Below are 18468 nucleotides of genomic sequence, written 5' to 3'. Positions count from 1 at the left end.
GGCGCCTGGCGCTCCGGGGGGCGGGGGGGGCTGGCGGCCATGGCCGGCCTTGTGCATCTCCCCCCCTCCCTCCCCACCAATTCCAGCAACTGGGCTGGGTGCAATTCCCAGCCATCGGGATCTGGGAGCCCCGCTGGAGGCCCTGGGGCTGGCTACGATGCTGCGCTGGGCTGCAAACCCCGCAGCTGCGTTTGGTCCCCGCTGCCGGCAGCAGCTCCTTGCGTCGTCGGGAGCAATTTGCTGGCCCTGAATTTGGGAATGCTTCCAGAGGGGCCCAGTGCTGTGCCCTGATTCCTGCYGGAGATGCAGGAAGGGGAGGAAATCCTGCAATCCCGTCACCCAGCGCTGCTCCAGCCTGATATCCAGGCAGGGAAACCCYGTGCCGGTCCCCTTGTCCCCGTCCTGGGCCATCGGCCTGGCTCTGCAGGGAGCAGAGATGACCCCCCCCGCCACCCCGTGCCATCCAGCCCCCCAAATGCCACCTCGTTTGAGCTGTGCTGCAGCTGGGGGGGGGGTCTCACCCCATGGCACGGGTGCCTTCCTGAGGGCTGGCATGGGGAAGGTGGGCCCTGAGCACGGAGGCCTTTCCAGCCCTGGTGCCCAGTCATCAGGCTTCAACCTTTCCTGGCTTTTCTTTTTCTTCCAGGGAAACACGAGGAGAAGCAGGATGAACACGGCTTCATCTCCAGATGCTTCACCCGAAAATACACGTAAGTGCCAGAGCGAGATGGGATCCTGGTGCCCTCTCCACCCCCCACTTTGGGGACCTCTCCTGTCCACTGAGTCCTGCCCTATCCCCTCCAGAGCCTCTTCCTGGGCAAGCTGGGAGTGTCGTTAATCCAAACAGGGAGGATGGCAGCCAAAAATTTGGGGCTGTGAGGGGTGCTGGGGCCAAGACCTCGTGGTGCTGACCCTGCTCTCCTGCCCACAGCCTCCCGCCTGGCGTCGAAGCCACGGCCGTGCGCTCCTCGCTCTCGCCGGACGGCATGCTCACCGTGGAAGCGCCCCTGCCCAAGCCGGCCATCCAGTCTGCCGAAATCACCATCCCCGTCACCATCGAGAGCCAAGGCAAGAAAGCAGAGGAACCGGCCAAGAAGTAGCYGGCCCCGAGGAGCAGGGAGAGAAAGTGCCGCCTGCTGCCGCTGCCCTGCACACAGTAGCTGCTCACGCCGCCCCCCGCTTTGATCCTCCTTTTTATTCTTTATTTTGTACTCACCCCGTCACTGAGTGTCTCAAATAAATGGGAAGAAAAAAGTAGAATCAACTGGAATAAGTAGCTGTGAAATAAAGCCACCCYGTTCCCTGGGCAGCAGGCCTGGTGCCTGGAGCCAGGCCGGGATCTGCGCTGCGGTGGCACTGGGCTGGGACACAGGCCGTGGGCACCCACGAGCACCCTCTGGCAGGGCTGGCTGAGCTAGTGGTGCTGGCTGTGATAGGGCACATGTGGGTGCTGCCCAGGTCCCGCATCGCTTTCAGATGCGGCACAGAACTGCCTGCGCTTGCACCGTCCCCATCCTCTGATATCCCTCGTCTCCAATATACCAGGTCTCCAGGATCCCTGGTCTCAACATTCCTGGTCTCCAATGTTCTGGGTCTCTAACATCCCAGATCTCAATATTCCCAAGTCTCTGATATCTGTGGTTTCCAATATCCTGGGTCTCCAATATCCCTGGTCTCCAATATCCCATCTCTCTGATATCCTGGGTCTCCAATATCCTGGGTCTTTGATATCCCAGGTCTCCAACAGCCCAAGTCTCAACATCCTTGGTCTCCAGTAACTCAAGTCTCCAATATCCCAGGTCCCCAATATCCCAAGCYTTAACATCCCAGATCTCCAATATTCTGGGTATCTTGCCACCCCAGACCTCAATATCCCACATCTCCAATATCTCTAGTCTCTAACATCCTAGATCCCCAATATTCTAAGTCTCCAATATCCCAAATCTCAACAATCTTTGTCCCAACATCCCGGATCTCCAATATTCTGGGTCTCCAATATCCCAGGTCTTAACATCCCACATCTCCAACATCCTAGGTTTCATCATCCTAGGCCTTCAATATCCCTGGTCTCAGCATCCCAGGTCTCCAGTATCCCAAGTCTCAACATCTCTGGTCCCAACATCCCAGTGTCCGTGGGGGAATCCCAGATCTGGGGAGGTCCCAGCCCCTAACACCCACTCTGCTGCGTCCCCTCCTTCCACCGTCCCCCCCGCAGGCACCGAACATCCCCCAGKCACCGAAAACCAAGCAAACTCCCTGCAGGAGGGAGTCGCAGGGAAGCCGATGGGCAAAGCCGAGCCAGCGGGACGGAGCGCGGCCCCGACGCCTTTCGGACACCGGCTCCRTGCCCCGGTCCTGCCTTTGGGCRGGAGCAGCCGTGCCGGGGCCGCGCYGCCCGGCAGGGCTCTGCCGCCGAGAGGGCTCCGGGCCATCTCCCGGGCGGACGAGGGCCGCTGCCGCTGCGTTCCCGCTCCGACAAATCCCYGCTAAGCTCCCCTCTGAGTCATGCCGGAGGCAGGAAGCCTTTCCGGGCGCCGCTGACCCGTCAGGAATCCCGCGGCCGCCAGGCCCCTTCCCGAGCGCTTGGCAGCCCCTTCGCCGGGCTGCGCAGCCCCTCTCCTCCGGCGCGCCCGTGCTTGGCGCAGTGAGTTCGGCAGGCCTCAGGCTGCCGGGGCCGGCGCGGCGGCTGCGGGAGCGGGCGGGCGCGCGGACGAGCTCCTGCGCTCTGCACCCCGGAGCGGGAGACGCGTGGGGCCTCCCCCCCCCCCCGCGGCTCCGTCATTTTGGGGATGGGTGGCCACGGCAACCGGAGCGGTGCAGACGGTTGCCATAGCGAGCAGCAGCCCTCTGGCACCCTGCCCGCTGCGGAGGCACCGGCCCGGCCCCCCCTTGCCACCGCCGCTGAGGCCCGCGGGCCCTGCCGCAGGTGCAATGAGCTTGGCAGGCCTCAGGCGGGGGCCGCGGAGCGCCGGAGCGGGAAGGTTTCCGGGCGTCGGGGGGAGCAGGGCCCCAGGAATTTGCCCCACGGCTCCAGGGAGAGGGCTCATTGGGGCACCCCGCCCTGCCCGGCCCCGCGCGCCCCTCCGCGTGGCTCCGCACCCCCTCGGGGACCCCGCTGCCTCCCGCGCCCCGTGGCGCCGTCCCCCCGCGTTGCACGCGCACAGAAGCGCGGCTGCCTGGGCACGCTCGCGCTTGCACACGCACGCACACGCACGCACGGGCTCTGCCGGGCGGCACGGCCCACGCACGCGCACAGCGGGGCAGGCAAAACCGCCCCAGGGGACACCCGCGTAGGGAACCCGGGGCCTCCCCCGGCGGCGCAGGGCGGATCAGGGCGTCGGGGGCTAACTTGCTGGCAAGGCCCCCGCCGGCCCCAATCTCCCCGGAGAGGGATGCGGGAGGGATGGGAAGACACACGCGTGCCGCGAGCGCCGGGGCGCGGGAAGGCGCCCTGCCCGGGCTGCCGGGGACGGGGCCGTGCGGCTCCCGGCAGCGCCTCGGGGAGGGAGGAGACCCCCGCGGCGGCGCCGCCGCTGCCCCCCGGCCCGCTCCCTCGCGGCCCGGCCGCCCTGCAAAGGCGCTCTCGGGGTTCGCCCGCTCCTTCGGGCTGCGGTGGGCAGGCCGGAGCATCCCGCGGGAGCGAGCATCCCACGGGAGCGTCTGCCTCCGCCGCGGGCGCGCAAAGCCGCGGGAGGCAGGCCGGGAAGCGCTGCCCGCGCTCTCGCTTCCCGAAAAGCCTTCGCGGCCTTAGCAACACGCAGGCCGTTGGCGTGTGCCGCCGCCGGCTCCCCGGGGTCTCCGCGCGGGCGGGCGCCGACACGGGAGCCCCCCGCCCGCGGCGCCTGCTGCAGAGCATCCTCCCGTGGGCGCCCCCGCGCCCCCTCCGCTGCAGCCCTCGGCGCACCCCGTGAAACCCCCGGCCGGCAGCCGAGGAGCCCCAGTTTGGCTGCCTTCACCCCTCCGCGAGCCCCGGGCCCCCCCTCGCCGGGGGTTAGCCCCCCACAGCGGCCCGCTGCCCCGCTTTCCCGCGCCGGGGAGGGCAGGGAGGCGGCGCTGGGGTGCGCCCGGGCGCGTGAGTCAAGGCGCATTGCAGGTTTACAGTTTCAAAGGGAGGGGATTATTTTTACAGSGTGAGTCACCGCGCACAACTGCGAGTGGAAAAACCCGCGGGGAGGGAGGCCACGGCCGCGGGCTCCCCGCTTCGCCGCGGCCGCCCGCCACGGGAAACCCTCCCCATCGCTCCCCAAGCCGGGAGAGCTCCGGCGCGGCCCACGCCGCGCTCTGCCTTTGCCCTTTCCCGGGCTCCGAAGGTTAAACGCGGGSCAGGAGCGCGGCGAGGGACGACTAGTCAACCATTAACCCGCGGCGGCGGCCGCCCCCAGCACGCGCTCGAAACCGGAGCCGACAGGGACGCGCCGGGTTTAACGGTCGAGGCAGCGCGCGGAGCAGCCGGGTCTCGGCCGCGCGCCGCTCTCGCTGGAAGGAGCCGCGGCCCCGAGAACCAGGCTGTCGCTTAGCGGCCGCGCCAGCCGCCCGGCCCGCGATAAGCGAGCCGCGGCCGAAGATAAAGGCGGCTCTGCTGCCCGGAGCGCGCGCCCGCGCTTCGGCGACGGCGGCAGCCCCTTCGCCGGCCCCGGCGGCTCCGGGAGCCCACCGGGCCTCTGCCCTCCTCCCAGCAGAGCCCCRGATAAACTCGACACGTGCAATACAATTAAGCAGCACTGACATCAGATCTGTAAGTTTATTTGCTCAATGTACGACGGCTACATAATGACTCACATTCATGATATTCCATCACTGAGGAAAACCGCTAAGAATGGTCCGTGTGTGAAATAATTCCTTACAGAAACACGGAGTTGGAAAAATAATCACTGATTAGACCTTAAAAATAGTTCACTGCATAACATGACAAAAAGCACAAACAAAGGCTCATTCAAAGAACACAGTCATTGTTCTCCTACACTGTAATAGTTATAATTTCACCATGACGAACACCAGACATTAAGATTAAGCTAACACTGGTGTTTTCTTTTGCTTTTTTCCTTTTTAAAAACAAAATCATATATAATTGCATGTCACTATAGCAACATCCATAACAGATCAGTTTGTTACGATCACTATTTGGTAGAGCAAACTTTACCCCCAAAAGAAAAATAAATTAAAAAACTTTAAAAAATTTTTGAAGACTATTTTTGTCATAGGAATACATAACATCTACAGTATAAGTTAATAAATTTCAAGCTACTGTATAGAAATACGACACTAGCATGCACAATATTGTATCAATAGAGTAATGGAGCAGTAATCATTTCACTGGAGAGACAGTATCATAGGCAAGTGCATTTCTTAAAAAATGAAAGAAACCATTCAAGCTGCTTAAAAATCAAGTCCCCCACCCCACTCCATTTTTAGCCCTCTTGTGCGATCTTTCCTGCTTAATTTCTCTAAAGCAGCCAGAGCAAAAGCTGAAAATAAAAATAGGTTTTGTAATTCCAGTAAATCACTTCCAAATTATACAGCTGGGACAACACTGCTCACTGGACATGAAGGTAAATCAAATAAAGTTAAGAAGCCTAAATAAATCTTCCAGTCCATGGCGTTTACGGCAGGTTTCTGTCAGCTCCCTAAGCTGCGAGCGGCTCGCCGGGCCGGCGAGCCCGCGGAGGCGGCGGCCGGCTGGAGTCACCCCGGCAAGCGGCAGGGTGTTGCACGCAGTACACGCGGCTGCCGCGAGCGAGGCTCCCGCGCCTCTGCTAGCATCATCGGGGCAACCTCACTACCACCATCAGCTACGTGCTCATCGCCGCTCGCTCCCTTAAAAGGGGAGGGGGGTAAAAGCTTCGTTTGACTGCTGCTGAGGGGCCGGAGCTGGAGCCAAGTCCAGTCGTGCCAGACTCCTCGGGCAACCGAGCAACAGAACTGACTGTACTGCGTGTGCAACACCACGATGCTCTGCTTACGGACTGACTCTCAAGAGGGACGATGAAAGCCTGTTTTAAAAATGCATGAGTGCAGTTTTCCCTACCGCGTAGCTTTAGTTAAAAAGCTACGTGGTACAGCACTCCGCAAGCCAAGGAGAACAGCAGTGAACTTCCAACAGTCATGTAAAAAAATTTACTCAAAATGGGGTAAATATTACCTGCTAAGCAATTCAGGTGCCCCATCTCCCACCCCCAGTCAAATAGCACAGACTTGGAAAAGATTTTGTTAAGAAGAGAACTAAGTTCCTGGGCTCCCGATGTTTGATAGAAATGTCTATGATTGTAGCTCTTCCCTTGTGGATTTCTCTACCAAATTAGTTTCTAAGCTCCTGAAGTTCACTCATTACACCACAAGCTTCCTCAGGAGAAAGAGAACACACCCAGCTTCCCTGGTGACAAACAAGGGAGCTTAGGTGCCAGAGATCTGCTGACAAACCTCATGGTACAGTGGGAGAAAGTCAGGCAGAGTGAAATGGCAGTGCAATCCCTGAGGAAGCAGCTGTGGCACCTTAAATCAGGATGGTCTTTGAAATACCAAACACAGTACATGACATACAGACCTGAATTCTCTTTTATTTAGTGGCATTTTAGTTTAAACACTTCCCCCTTTTCTAATTAAGTTCTTAAACCTTTTGCTGTGGACTAAAATAGTTTAAACAGCCGCTAGCCAAGCACCTGTTAAGCTGTTGACCAAAAAACTAGAGCAGCTTTGATGTTCCTCGGGTGGGCAGTCTTCTTGCCTTGGGCGACACAGAATAGCTAAGCCAGTCCACAGGCGAGGACTGATTAGGAAGGCAAGCCAAAAGAACTAGCAAAAGAAAACAGACAGTCAAAGGCTTGATGTCATATGGCTGTAATGTAGAAATACTGTAAACTGCATTTTAGTGTTAATACTGTAAGCTACCCTAATAAATATCTTAACAAAAAGGTTAAGTGGCCTAAATCCTGGGGCTTTACAAGTCCCAAATCCTTTTATTATTTTTTTTAATATTCCTTTTCAGTTTGGGGATTTTAAGCCATGCCCTGACAGGCAGAGCRCTCCAGAGAGACACCCTGCTACCTGGTAACAAACACACGGCACTTGAACTGAAGAAACAAACGCACGTAAGCCTTACTGGAACCACAGAACTTCCTTTTTGTGTTGCTTTTCTTAAAAACGAGGGCCATTCCATTCAAGTTATTTCATCTTAAAACCCTTTTATTTCTAGCAATAAAGTTAAATTAAAGACAGCTCCACTTGTATTAATAATCTACAGAACAGTCCATATGCCAGTGAGGCTGCTATTCCATACCAGCACAGCCAGCCTGACTTCCACTAGTGGTGTTTTGGCAAAAATGTCAAAGAGGCAATCAAAGACAGGTTGTGGGGGGCCTCCCTGGGAAGGTGTCCCCTCCCTTTCCCTCCCCCACCCCTGACCCCCCCCACTCGTGGGAAAAAAAATAAAGACTGCAGTAGTTAGCATCAGCGTGCGGCTGCCAGTCCATCTGGGGGTCTAATTGTTGCCTTCTCCACCGTCGTCGTCTTGCTGATCGCTTGTCCAGAGCGTTAGGTTGTCGCGAAGGAGCTGCATGATCAGCGTTGAGTCCTTGTAGGAGTCCTCGTTGAGGGTGTCCAGCTCAGCAATCGCATCGTCGAACGCCGTCTTGGCCAGGTGGCAGGCCTGCTCCGGAGCGTTCTGGATCTCGTAGTAGAAAACTGAGTAGTTAAGTGCCAGGCCGAGCCTGATGGGATGGGTCGGCTGCATGTGCTCCTTGCTGATCTCATGAGCTTCGCTATAGGCTTTCTCAGAAGACTCCACCACAGTCGCCCTCTTCTCACCAGTGGCCACTTCGGCCAGGTAGCGGTAATAGTCCCCTTTCATCTTCAGGTAAAAGACTTTGCTCTCGTACTGCGTCTCGCTGCAGTTCTTGATCAGGTAGTTGTCTAGCAGGCTCAGCACATCCTGGCACACGGCTTCCAACTCCTTCTCTATTTTCTCACGGTAGGCCCGTACCATTTCTATCTTCTTCTCGTTACCATCAGCAGATGTCTTCTGCTCAATGCTGCTAATTACTCGCCAAGAAGAGCGCCGTGCCCCCACTACATTTTTATAGGCTACAGACAAAAGATTCCTCTCTTCATTGGAGAGAGGCTCGTTCAATTCGGTCACCTGTATTGAGAGAGGAAGAAAGAAGAGAAAGATTTGGGTTAAGCTGTAGTCACTTGCCGTTCTCGTCATTACTTAGTATTCAGGTGCTGCCACATGTCTCTAGAGAGCTGCAGAAGAGCACAGCCGGCTAATGAAATCCCAATTTCTCATCAGACACTCAAATCTCATTCTAGAGGGAGCCAGCTGGGAAATCATGCTGTGGTCCAGTCCCCTTGCAAAAGGGCGTAAGCTCAGTTTTATTCAAGGTATTCTCCAACTCTTAGAAGATGAGAATTTTCCAGATCAGAAAAATCTTTTAGGAACAAGATGCATTTCACCTGCAGAAGTAGTGTCAGACTTCAAGAAGCAGAAAGGAGGGACAGTCACAACAAGAGGATGTAGATGTTCTAGAGTTACACGCTAGCTGAATGAATTAACAACATGGAAAATTCAGCTACAGAGTCTTCACCTTTTTCCATAAGCATAGTACATACTTTTGAGATAATACATTAGATGTTAAAATTATAGCTGCTTATAAGGAATTTAAAAGCTCACATGGTAAGAGTACGTTCTTCCCACACAGAATTTTCTTCATTGAAGATAARTGTTAATGCACAGTATCACTTCTACCTGCCTCACACAACATGGCAATTTAGTTATTATAGCACACAGCAACAGAACGATTAAGGAGACGACAGAGCACGGAGCCATTTCACAAGCAGGCTGCCAAATGCTCTCTTGGCCGACTCAATTACTGGGAAGCATCATGCTTGATACTGTGGTTTCATTCCAGTTCCCACAAATCCATTGCTGGCTGTAGCCATCCGGGCCAGTATCTCTGACACTGGCGAGGCAGCCAGCCAGGCAGCCAACCGCTACACCAGCCACCCCGCCCTACAGGCAGCAGACAGCCCAGCAAAGGGCTCACGTCCTGTTGACTCCACGCTGCGCACTGCACGCACATCTCCACACCTTTGCAGCAGCTCTTTCCACAGCCTCCTGGTGTAGTACAACTGCACAAGACACTGCAGCAGCCAGCTTGCTCCATACAATTGCTCAGCTCTGTTACTTGTATCTGCACCAGCTGACTAAAGAGGGCTTCAACCATCCCTGAGCAAATGCTACTTTGAGCCTGGGTATCATTAATAGCCCACAGGGGAGCTGTGTTCCCCCTTCCTGAAGGGTGTACCCCCACTGCCCAGGCACACACATCATCCAGACTGGTGCTTTCACTGGGTACTCCACACCTGAGACAGGCTAACAGAGTAGATTTGGCAGGATCCTACAGTTCTCCAACGTGTAGTCACTTTCATGAGGATCCAGGAACGGTTCAGACCAGAAAGGCTTCTGCAAATACTGAGTCATTTTCACAAGTATTTGCAAGGACAAGGTTTGCTTTGGGCMTTGACACCACATTCACAATGGTTTCCAGGAAGCCAAGGGCTCATGCTGGAAGGTTTAAGATGGTTCAACCCTGAATCTCATCTGGGTGGTATAGAATGATGCATACTAGCTTGTATCGTATTGGAGTGTTTGTTCCAGTAACATCTATTTATGCCATCACGTCCCCCTTGCAGCTGCTCAGCACCTATTACTACAGCCTGGCTAATGAGCTGTCCAAAAACCAAGCTTCAGCAAAGCATTAATTTCAAGAAGCTTGCAGAGTACCCTAGTGCTCTGATCTGGACCCCCTGTACTTCTCTTCAAGGTAGAGGCAGTAAAAAAAGCTTCCACTGACCTTTTGCACTCTTGCAGCAGATTGCAAGGTGCTCTCCTACCTTAGCACATGAGACAGAGTGCCCCGTGAGAGCTGCACAAGTCTAAACCCTGGCAGGGTAACCAGCAAAATAGACTATTTCAATACAGAAGATGATCTCGGTACACAAGCTGGGCACAGTTGTCTTCTGTATCAAGGGTAAAAGATAGTTGAGGGACCAGAGAAATAAGCGTTATATTAAAAAGGGTAGAGTCTTCTGGGACTATCAGCAGTCACCAACGATATAGGACAAGGTGCAGGGGACAGGGTGCCAAAACAGTTCCAACTTTCATGCTCCAAGGTAAGTAGGGCATGCAACACCCAGGCCATCTGACAGCTCTCGATGCCAAGAGACTAATCCGTGTCCCACCCTCCCCAGGCTAGCAGCGGCTGTTTAGCCRCACAGCCCTTGGTTTCGTGTGATATGCTACTTCTTACAGAGGGGCACGTGGCAGCAGCTCAGCCTTGCACAGTCAGTGACATGCTAAGCTACTCTCCAATTTAACCTGAAATAATAGATGGCAAGAGCTGAAGGTTCTGCAGTAGTTCACAGCCACCCTGAGCATCAGAGAAATGCCTAGGACAGGCCACCTTGCCTTTAATTTCAGGGATGCAAACCTCCTTCACTCCCCTCAATACTGGGCAGAAATTTCTATTCAACCTGCAAATCACGTATTGCTCTCAGTACAGTACTGTAACAAGTCATTTATATTCTGCTTTCAGACTACCTTATACTGTAAGTTTGGAKGACTCTAGTTGTCCACTTTCACAGGACTTAACTTTGATATTATTCCATTCATTCTTCCCTTCAGTTGAAGGGCATCTGCACAACCAGATTAAAGATACTTGTGGCTTAAAGCCATCTTTTGAAAGATACTGGAGCACAGTAAGGTGTCCCCCTGCCCTAGAGGTTATTTGTCCATCCTTGGAGATATTCAAAACCTAGCTGCACAAGACCCTGACTAACCTGATCTAGGTAGCTCAGCTTCAGAGACCTCCAGAAGTCCTTTCCAGCCTGAAGTATTCCCTACCTACTGGCAGAATCCACATGGACAGTTATSCTACAACAGCAGCAAGGGAGTCACTGCTTCCAACAGTTTTCTGTCTTGACACTAATTATGAAGGTTCATAACCTAATGAGGTCTTAGTTTTAGCAAGATGCTCTCTCAGTATCACAGACCAGATAGGTACACTTTAAAGCTATCCCACAACCAAGTTTGCAGGTATTTATCAAGACAAAGCCTACCTTAGAAGWAGAATTACTTCTTCTCATCAGAGGAGTCTTGCAGGAGGATAAATTTATTAAAACTATAGGGAGTTCAGTATGATTAACTTGCCATAAATATTTAAAATTGGAATTTATTAAAGTTTATGGAAGAAAAYTGTCTGTCAAAATTCTTTCAACAAACTTGCTGACAGATGGAACATACACCTGYGGAGAAGCAAGAATTTCTTACAGGGAGCTCACTGGGAACTTATCAAAGCACAAAGGAGAGCTAGTTAATCCCAGAACTTCTTTCTAGCAGTGCCCAGTTTCTCAGTAAAATAGAGCACAGCAATGATACACCTTTGAATTTCTCTTCCATGTATTACAGCTGGAGACAGAGACAGTGTCTCTCAACACTAGGAGTAGGGAGGGAAGAGCCTACAACCCCACACTATTTCAGTTTACAATTAAACCAAGAAAGAAAGAAAGGCCATCCAGCACCTGCCTTTCCAGCAGGAAGCTAAAAGAAAACATAAGATGAGCAGGAACTAGATAGTAAGAGTATGTTTAGCTGCCCTAATTAGAGGACCACCATAAGGGGGAAAAAAGTATCCCAGGATTAATCTACCTTTGAGGAATGCCACTGTCACAGCCTCTTGGTCTGCTCAGAGCTTGCCTGCCACATCCCCATGCTACAGCTAYGATGTTAGTACCTGCTCATCTGCCCACTTCACTGAGTACAGCCTACAGAAGGGCAGGCATGCTAGTGGCAGTCAGGGGAAGCAAGTCTGATGTCTTAGCCTGAGCTGCCCCGAAACACTTAGCGCTCTGACGTGGGGTTTCACGACACAGCCATGCTCCTTTTGCTAGTAGCACTGTATGGGTCAATATCTCCAGCAGAAGACCACCCCAGAAACTGCTGCAGCAATTTGTCAGGTAAATAAGGGCYTGTGCCTTCACTGTAATCCTGCTGGTCAGCCAAATGCTGTTCTTTCCCCAAGCAGCAGGATACCACGACAAAAAGAGTTTCAGTCATGTCAGAGGCTAAACAGCAGGCTCCAATATACTTAATTTATAGCACTGCATGAACTGAATGCCTCTGATGCGACATCAGTAAGGCAATATCCTGCATCAAGCCTGGATCAGATTGCAGAGGTCACATTTCAAGCACTTTCAGAGAATTTTTGCTATTGTTTCCTGCATCAGCATTAATATTATCAGAATCCTCACCTCAACACAAATCCTGGAGCTGGTGTCTAACCTTTCCTAATAACACCCCCCCACACACACACAGGACAGACCAATCCTACAAGCAATAAGCCACCTGATACCTTTTCCAAACCAAGTCTTAAAATAAAAGCCTGCTACATGGTCATCAATCAGGGTGGCCCACTTAAAAGACAAGAGGAAAAACGTCAGTGCTCAGTTGTGACAAGCCCCACTGGAAGGCCAAGGTGCAGGCATCACTTCAGACGGACAGACTTCCAGGTCTGTAACAGAAYGGCAATGTGCAGAGTCAGAGCCATTGACACAAGTCAGCCCAGAGCAATATGCTGCTCCACCAGAATTAACCTTCCATTTAAGACTAACAGCCGGATCTTAGCACAGCACTGTCAYGTTCATTTTGTTCTTCATTTTTGCGCTCCACAATAAGATCAACCCATTTGCTGAAACGCCTTCACACAGTTGAAGGAAACCCAAGTCTCACTGAGTAAAGGTAGGTTCTCATCCAGAAAGGGCTTAGGAAAGGTAGAAGAGTAAATACCATTGCCTAGCCAAGCTTCTTGTGCCAYAGAGATACTGCTGTTAATCTAACAGACAACAACTCCATTACATGCAGTTAGAGACTTGGAATATCAAACAAATCACAATCTGATGTTCAAAGAGCTTGGCAGGAACACAAAGCCATTAGCTTCTGACTGGAAGTCTACCCACTGTACGGGAAGCTCAGTCATCTCAGAGTTCTACTTCCCTGGTTGACAGGCCTCACTCTAAAAAGCAGAACTTGCACTACAGATCTCAGTAATCTTCAGGTCTCATTTCACCCTTTTCCCCCTGCAGATCAACAAGGTGCATGAAGGTACGCCGAGGTGGGAAGAGGGGGCAGGAGATAYGTGCAGTGAAAATGGAGTCAAGCCTTGTATGGAGCATTAAAAGGTAAGTGCGAAGGGCTGGTTCACACTCTCCTGCAGCTGGAAACTTCRTAAACACAAATCTTCTAGTCATTCTGGAGAAAAGGCCTTTTTCACCTTCCTTTCTACTTACTCCCACAAAACAAGCCCAGCCTGCAAGACTAGCCACAAGACTAGCTCTTTATTTATGCGGAACAACAGTAGATACGTGCTGCGGTGCCTCTAATTTCCACGTAAGTCCGCAGACACAGGTCTCACTTGCAAGAGCTTCAYTCATGCTCTCTTGCAACATGTAATATGCATGTCAGGAGCCACCCTCTTTGCACACTGAAGGCAGCCCTGTGCTTGAGGGCTCAGTAAGAGCAAGTACAGAGGGGGAAGACACCTCCTCAGGGAGTGCAACTCTACAGAGGGCTTGGAGTGGCTCAGTTTATGCTGATGGGCTGGTGCTTGGAGGCAGGCTCTACTAGCAAGTASAAGGACACTGCCAAGTTCCAGTTTCACCAGTTCTCACAGTCTTTGAAGGTGCAGCATCTGAACCACCAAGATTCAAGTGCTGTAAAGCAACAGAAGTAGTTCAACAGTTCCCATTACATAAAAGCTCCTGGAGGTTCAGTTGAGAGTGCAGAGACTTGTATACCTTCAAAGCCCTCTGATTCGTAAACAAAAAACAGCAACAGAAAACAACACTCCCCCCCCCCACACACACTCTTATTTGAGAGACAGTAAAACCGCGGAGAAAGTTCTCCCAATTTCTATATTACAATGACTCAGCACATGCTGGCAAGCTCCCAGCATGCTCAAATATCGCCCTACAGCCAGGGGAAGGTTCAGCCTCACACTGAAAAGTCAGGGAGCAGTCAAAACTTCTGCCTGCACTTGATGTCAAGGTCCATGCTCTCTAAAAGCCCAAGGATTGGTCCTCCATCTTCTTTCCAGAAATGTCCTTTGGGATCTATGGGAAAGCTCACTTTAGCCACTGACAGGCTTGTTTGCTTTATGAGGCTTATTCCAGGACTCTTTACCCAGTACTTACCTTGCATCAGTGCATGCCTGGAGTGAACATTTTCATTTAAGTGAACATTGACTCTTCAGCTACAGAGTAGCTGCAACAGAGATCCATCACAAGATTTAGTTCTACCTGTTTGTAACAAAGTGCCCCATCCACCCAGTTATGGCTTTGATGCCTTATCTGAAAGCATACAGCAGAGCAGCTAAACACACCCAGAGATTCTTCTCCTGGGAATGCCATCAACGTTTAACAGTTTAATCCAATTTATAAACCTCAATATTTTTGCTTTTTTGATTACCCAGGAGAAGAAATTTTGAATTCCTAAAGATGCTATTTAGATATCTAAAGAGCTAAACTTTCCTGAAGAGAAATACAACTATGAGAACTTTCAACTGTCCGTATGTCCGTAGCTTTCACAGAGCAGTCACCTATTACTGCGATGCTGTAATCCTGCATGACGCTAATTTACAATCTGATATTACATACAATTAATGAGATCAGCATACATCCATCAGCTACTCATTTGCTTCACAGGCCACTCATTTTCCTAGGACAAGTTTTGAACATAGCTAGAGGTCATCTATCAGGAGAGGCAAAAATCATTTCTCCCTCAGCATTTGAGTCTTCACTGTTCTATCTATGGTTTCTGTTCCACATAGTTACATGTGTCATCTTTCAACAGAAACCCTAGCAATTGCCTTGCTTTCCTTCACATGCAATCTGCTAGTCACACTGAGGTCAGGCCTTTTCTTTTTCATTTTTTAAAAGGCACATGTGCTTTTAGAACAACGCACAGGTCCTGCTACTGAAAGTCTGCCTTAGTCTGAAGCCACCAGCAATGTGGGCAACCAGCCAAAACACAAGGAGCCAGTCCAGGTTCAAGCAGCTGATAAGGGTTCAGCACTAGCCATCTCTTACCCCTTTGCAAGCACCAGATCACATTCAGCAGCTAGCACCCTATGCAGAAAGGCAAGATATGAATGCTATTACTTGGAAGTGACAGGTCAGAGAAGCCAATTCTACGTTTCCACATTACACCCTTATTTTTCCATTCCTATCTTGTTCTACATGTAGTTTCTGAAGAAATGGCTTTCTTCAAGTCTATTGAATTGTCACCATTACCTGGTGGCTTGATTATAGTCACGACTAAACGCCACACTACTTCAGTCAGTCAGTCAAGAACAACCTCTCCTTCTACGCTCAAGAACGAGCTGTCTTATGAAACTATCACAGCATTAGGAAAGATGCTTTTCAAAAGGGTTGTCCTACATTGACACAAAGTAGGTGTATCAAACTAGATCTAAATTAGAAAAACCTTCTCAGACTTCATTGGCTCCGGTCTTTTTCACCTTTGTTCTCCTCTTTTCCCTAGTATTATATTTATAAAACGAAAGCGGTACCGTAACTATTTCTCTCTTCACCAACCTCCTCCCCCTGCACTGCTCCCCGTGCTCATGTTTTATCCGAGCACGGCCAGGGGAATTTTAGGCTACAGATCAGGCCCTTCTCTCATCTCAGATGCAGCCAGAAGAGCACAGGAAGACTGTGGCCAGAAGTTAGTTCCCCACTGTCTCGTTTGTCTGTTTCAGTATGAATAATATTATTCTCGTTCCTATTTTTAAGTTCATAGAGCCTACTTTCATCACAAGACAATAGTCAGTAGCTGGAAAAAGCTGAGGGCACGTGTAGTAATAGATGGTTCTGCCATTAAGTTCCAAATTGCTCAGAGCAAATCAAGGACTAGTGTCTGGAAAGGAAGGCTATTACTTGCAGCAAAACTACATCTTAGAGGCTATTTAGACACTCCAGACACTGATCAGGATTTGTGTGTGCTCCTACACCTGACAGCAAGCTTTCATCAGATCCTGCAGCCTTTATTATTTTAAGGCAACTTTGAACCATCTGAGAAGTATTCAAAAAGACATTAAAACCAAGAGCTCATTTATTTCATTGGCCTCGGTAGCTTATTAACTGCCTAAGTCAATGTGAACTTCATCATATTGCATACAAGTTTGATCAGTTTTTGAAGCCTGGAGATTTACTTCAGTTTCAGTCTTGCTCTGATGGATTGAAGTTGAGACTGCTCTTCTCTAACTTGAGAGTCATTCCTGCCTCAAGTGTCTTGACACATTCTGCATGTGGAAGGTCATTAGAGGCCTGAGAGAAACCTAGTGACAAACACAGTCCTGAGCTGCTCCTTTTCTGCATGTACCATTCCTTATCTGCAGAGCTGCAGTCTCAGCATTTGGTCTAACTGTTCAAGTAACAGAAGACCTGGACCTCACAGATCTGCCTACCAGCTTTTTCTGTAGCTTTTAAGATAAGGCAAGCATAAGGAAGCATCCATCCGCCTTTCAGAAGTAGTTTCAAGATATGTTATTAGATCTTGCAATCTGACATGGCTACTGACTTGAAAGAGGGCAACCCAGATATCACAAATAGCTGAAAGGAGTAACCAAAGTTTCCTAGCATTGACATATGCATACATTTCAAGCATATCTGTGTAAAGCTGTAAACTATTTCTGAATTAGCATTCCACAGTCTGTAGCAGTGAGTTGCTTCTATAGCTAGTATCTGTTTGAGTCATTAAGAAATTTAAGTCTTAAGTTCTTCTGATGGTCTGAATTCCTTATTAACATAATGATTCTTGTTAGCCTTACCAAAAAGGCAGCCTATTAAACAAGACGAAAACTGGTTCGTAGGACAAACTGTTTCACTGTCTTGCTGCTACTAGCTGCCTTGCACCCATAAAAAAAACACTCTTGGGAAAAATAAGCAATCATTGTTGGTCTAGTGTCTTTGTGCCACCAGATGGAGAAAGCAGCAAATAAAGCTACATCAGTCCTAGCATTTAAAAGGTCTGTCACTCAGGGTTCATCACACTGTCTCCAGTAGATGGGATACCAGCACCTTTGCTTGCTAACTACAAAGGAACAGAAGGGATGTGAAGTTATCTTTCCCCAAGATACAGTAGGCTGGCAAGGAACATCTGCCCACTTTTGCATTTCTGCAAGTACCTTCACAGCAGACCGAGATCACCACCTACACCTTAAGATTATTCAGTCTGTTCCCTGCTAACAAGCCTTTGCTACAAGCTTTCTGCAAAGCATGTGGAATATATCACAGCATTTTGTTGCCATGAGCATTCAGATTGGTCTTGGAGCACAACTGAAGTTTTTAGAGCTCAGAATAGGTCCTTTTCAAGTGAAAATCCCAATTAAAGTGGCTTCTAGAGGCTTTTCTGAGCTGCATGAAGAAAATTCAAGGTGTTAGTTTAAAAGCTCTTCAACAATGACTGTTGCTCTTTCATGCACAGCACTTCAACACAGGTTTAGAGATTTCATTTATTTTCTGTTCAAGCATTATTCTTCAGAAATGTCATCCACTTACAGGCTTTTAAACTGAATCCATACACAGAACCACCACTGGCCACTTAGAGAATCCTAAGATTTGATCTGCACATGGAAAGACTGTTTCTCCAATTTGAGGTAAAACAATAAAAACCAAGTAAGACAGACTTCTGCTACTCCAGTCATGTAAGCAAAGACCAGACAAGTAAATGAACAAAGTTTCATGGGAAACCAAGTTTCATTTAGTGCTACTGGGAGTATTAGCTGCTTAAAGATGTACCTCACAGCTTCCAAGAGCACTAATCTGGCAGAGATATTAGTGTTTCCCTACTCATCTCCAACCCCACTGCTAAGCAAGTAAGTACCCTGCTACCAGGTCATTAAATCCTTCCTGGAGCTTCAAGCAACCAGGCCAGTGTGAGAAGTTAAGCCTTAATCAGGGCTTCAGAAAAAAAGGACAGTGGGATGTTGTGCCCATGAGCATTATTCACATGTACCAAGTAGAGAGAAAATAGCAGATGTGCCCCAGGCAGGATGCCCCAGGTAAGGTTGAGAGGAACTTCTGGCTGCTGGAAATTATGGTCTCTACATCTCTTGCCCTGCTCTCCTGGGCTGACACTGCCTGCCCCAGCACTGTCAGGCTGCGTGCATCCAGATGTTCCACTTAAGCCTGCTCCCAGGTCTGCTGGAATGGTGCAGAAGAAGCAAGTCTTGTCTTCTCGCATCACCTGTTCCTGCTAGGAAAAGCCATCATGCTGCTGCAGTCAGCAAGTGACTGCTACAGCAGAATGAAATGGGAGAAGTTGCCACCATGCAAACAACTCCTTGCAGCTACTGATTAAGCTTTTAACTGTTTCACTCCATTACCTCAAACACTTTGGGAAAGTGTGCTCAATGCACA

At 50.4% G+C, this 18468-nt stretch overlaps 2 protein-coding genes across 2 annotated transcripts; one reads left to right on the top strand and one right to left on the bottom strand.

The window, feature by feature from the left end:
• Positions 1 to 573: 573 nt before the first annotated feature.
• On the top strand, positions 574 to 1260 carry HSPB1 (heat shock protein family B (small) member 1; the record flags this gene model as incomplete). Its single annotated transcript, XM_085315418.1, has 2 exons — positions 574 to 710; positions 932 to 1260. Coding segments are annotated over 2 exons (306 nt in total), but the record flags the coding sequence as incomplete, so codon positions are not given.
• Positions 1261 to 4727: 3467 nt separating this feature from the next.
• YWHAG (tyrosine 3-monooxygenase/tryptophan 5-monooxygenase activation protein gamma) lies at positions 4728 to 9530 on the bottom strand. Its single transcript, XM_085315408.1, has one exon. It carries the CDS (start codon positions 8198 to 8200, stop codon positions 7475 to 7477), a length of 726 nt encoding a protein of 241 aa, XP_085171534.1. The 5' UTR covers positions 8201 to 9530; the 3' UTR covers positions 4728 to 7474.
• Between the last annotated feature and the right edge of the window lie 8938 nt (positions 9531 to 18468).

The sequence above is a fragment of the Rhea americana genome, unplaced genomic scaffold (genome assembly GCF_003343005.1).
Source record: "Rhea americana isolate MKP2758 unplaced genomic scaffold, rheAme1 scaffold_111, whole genome shotgun sequence".
In the NCBI taxonomy this organism is placed as follows: domain Eukaryota; kingdom Metazoa; phylum Chordata; class Aves; order Rheiformes; family Rheidae; genus Rhea; species Rhea americana.
The sequence above is the reverse complement of the archived record's forward strand: the minus strand, read 5'-3'. Positions and strand labels throughout refer to the sequence as shown.

What these genes read in the sequence shown, in the direction of transcription:
- YWHAG (XM_085315408.1), bottom strand. Translation starts at nt 8,200, where the DNA reads ATGACGAGAACGGCAAGTGACTACAGCTTAACCCAAATCTTTCTCTTC.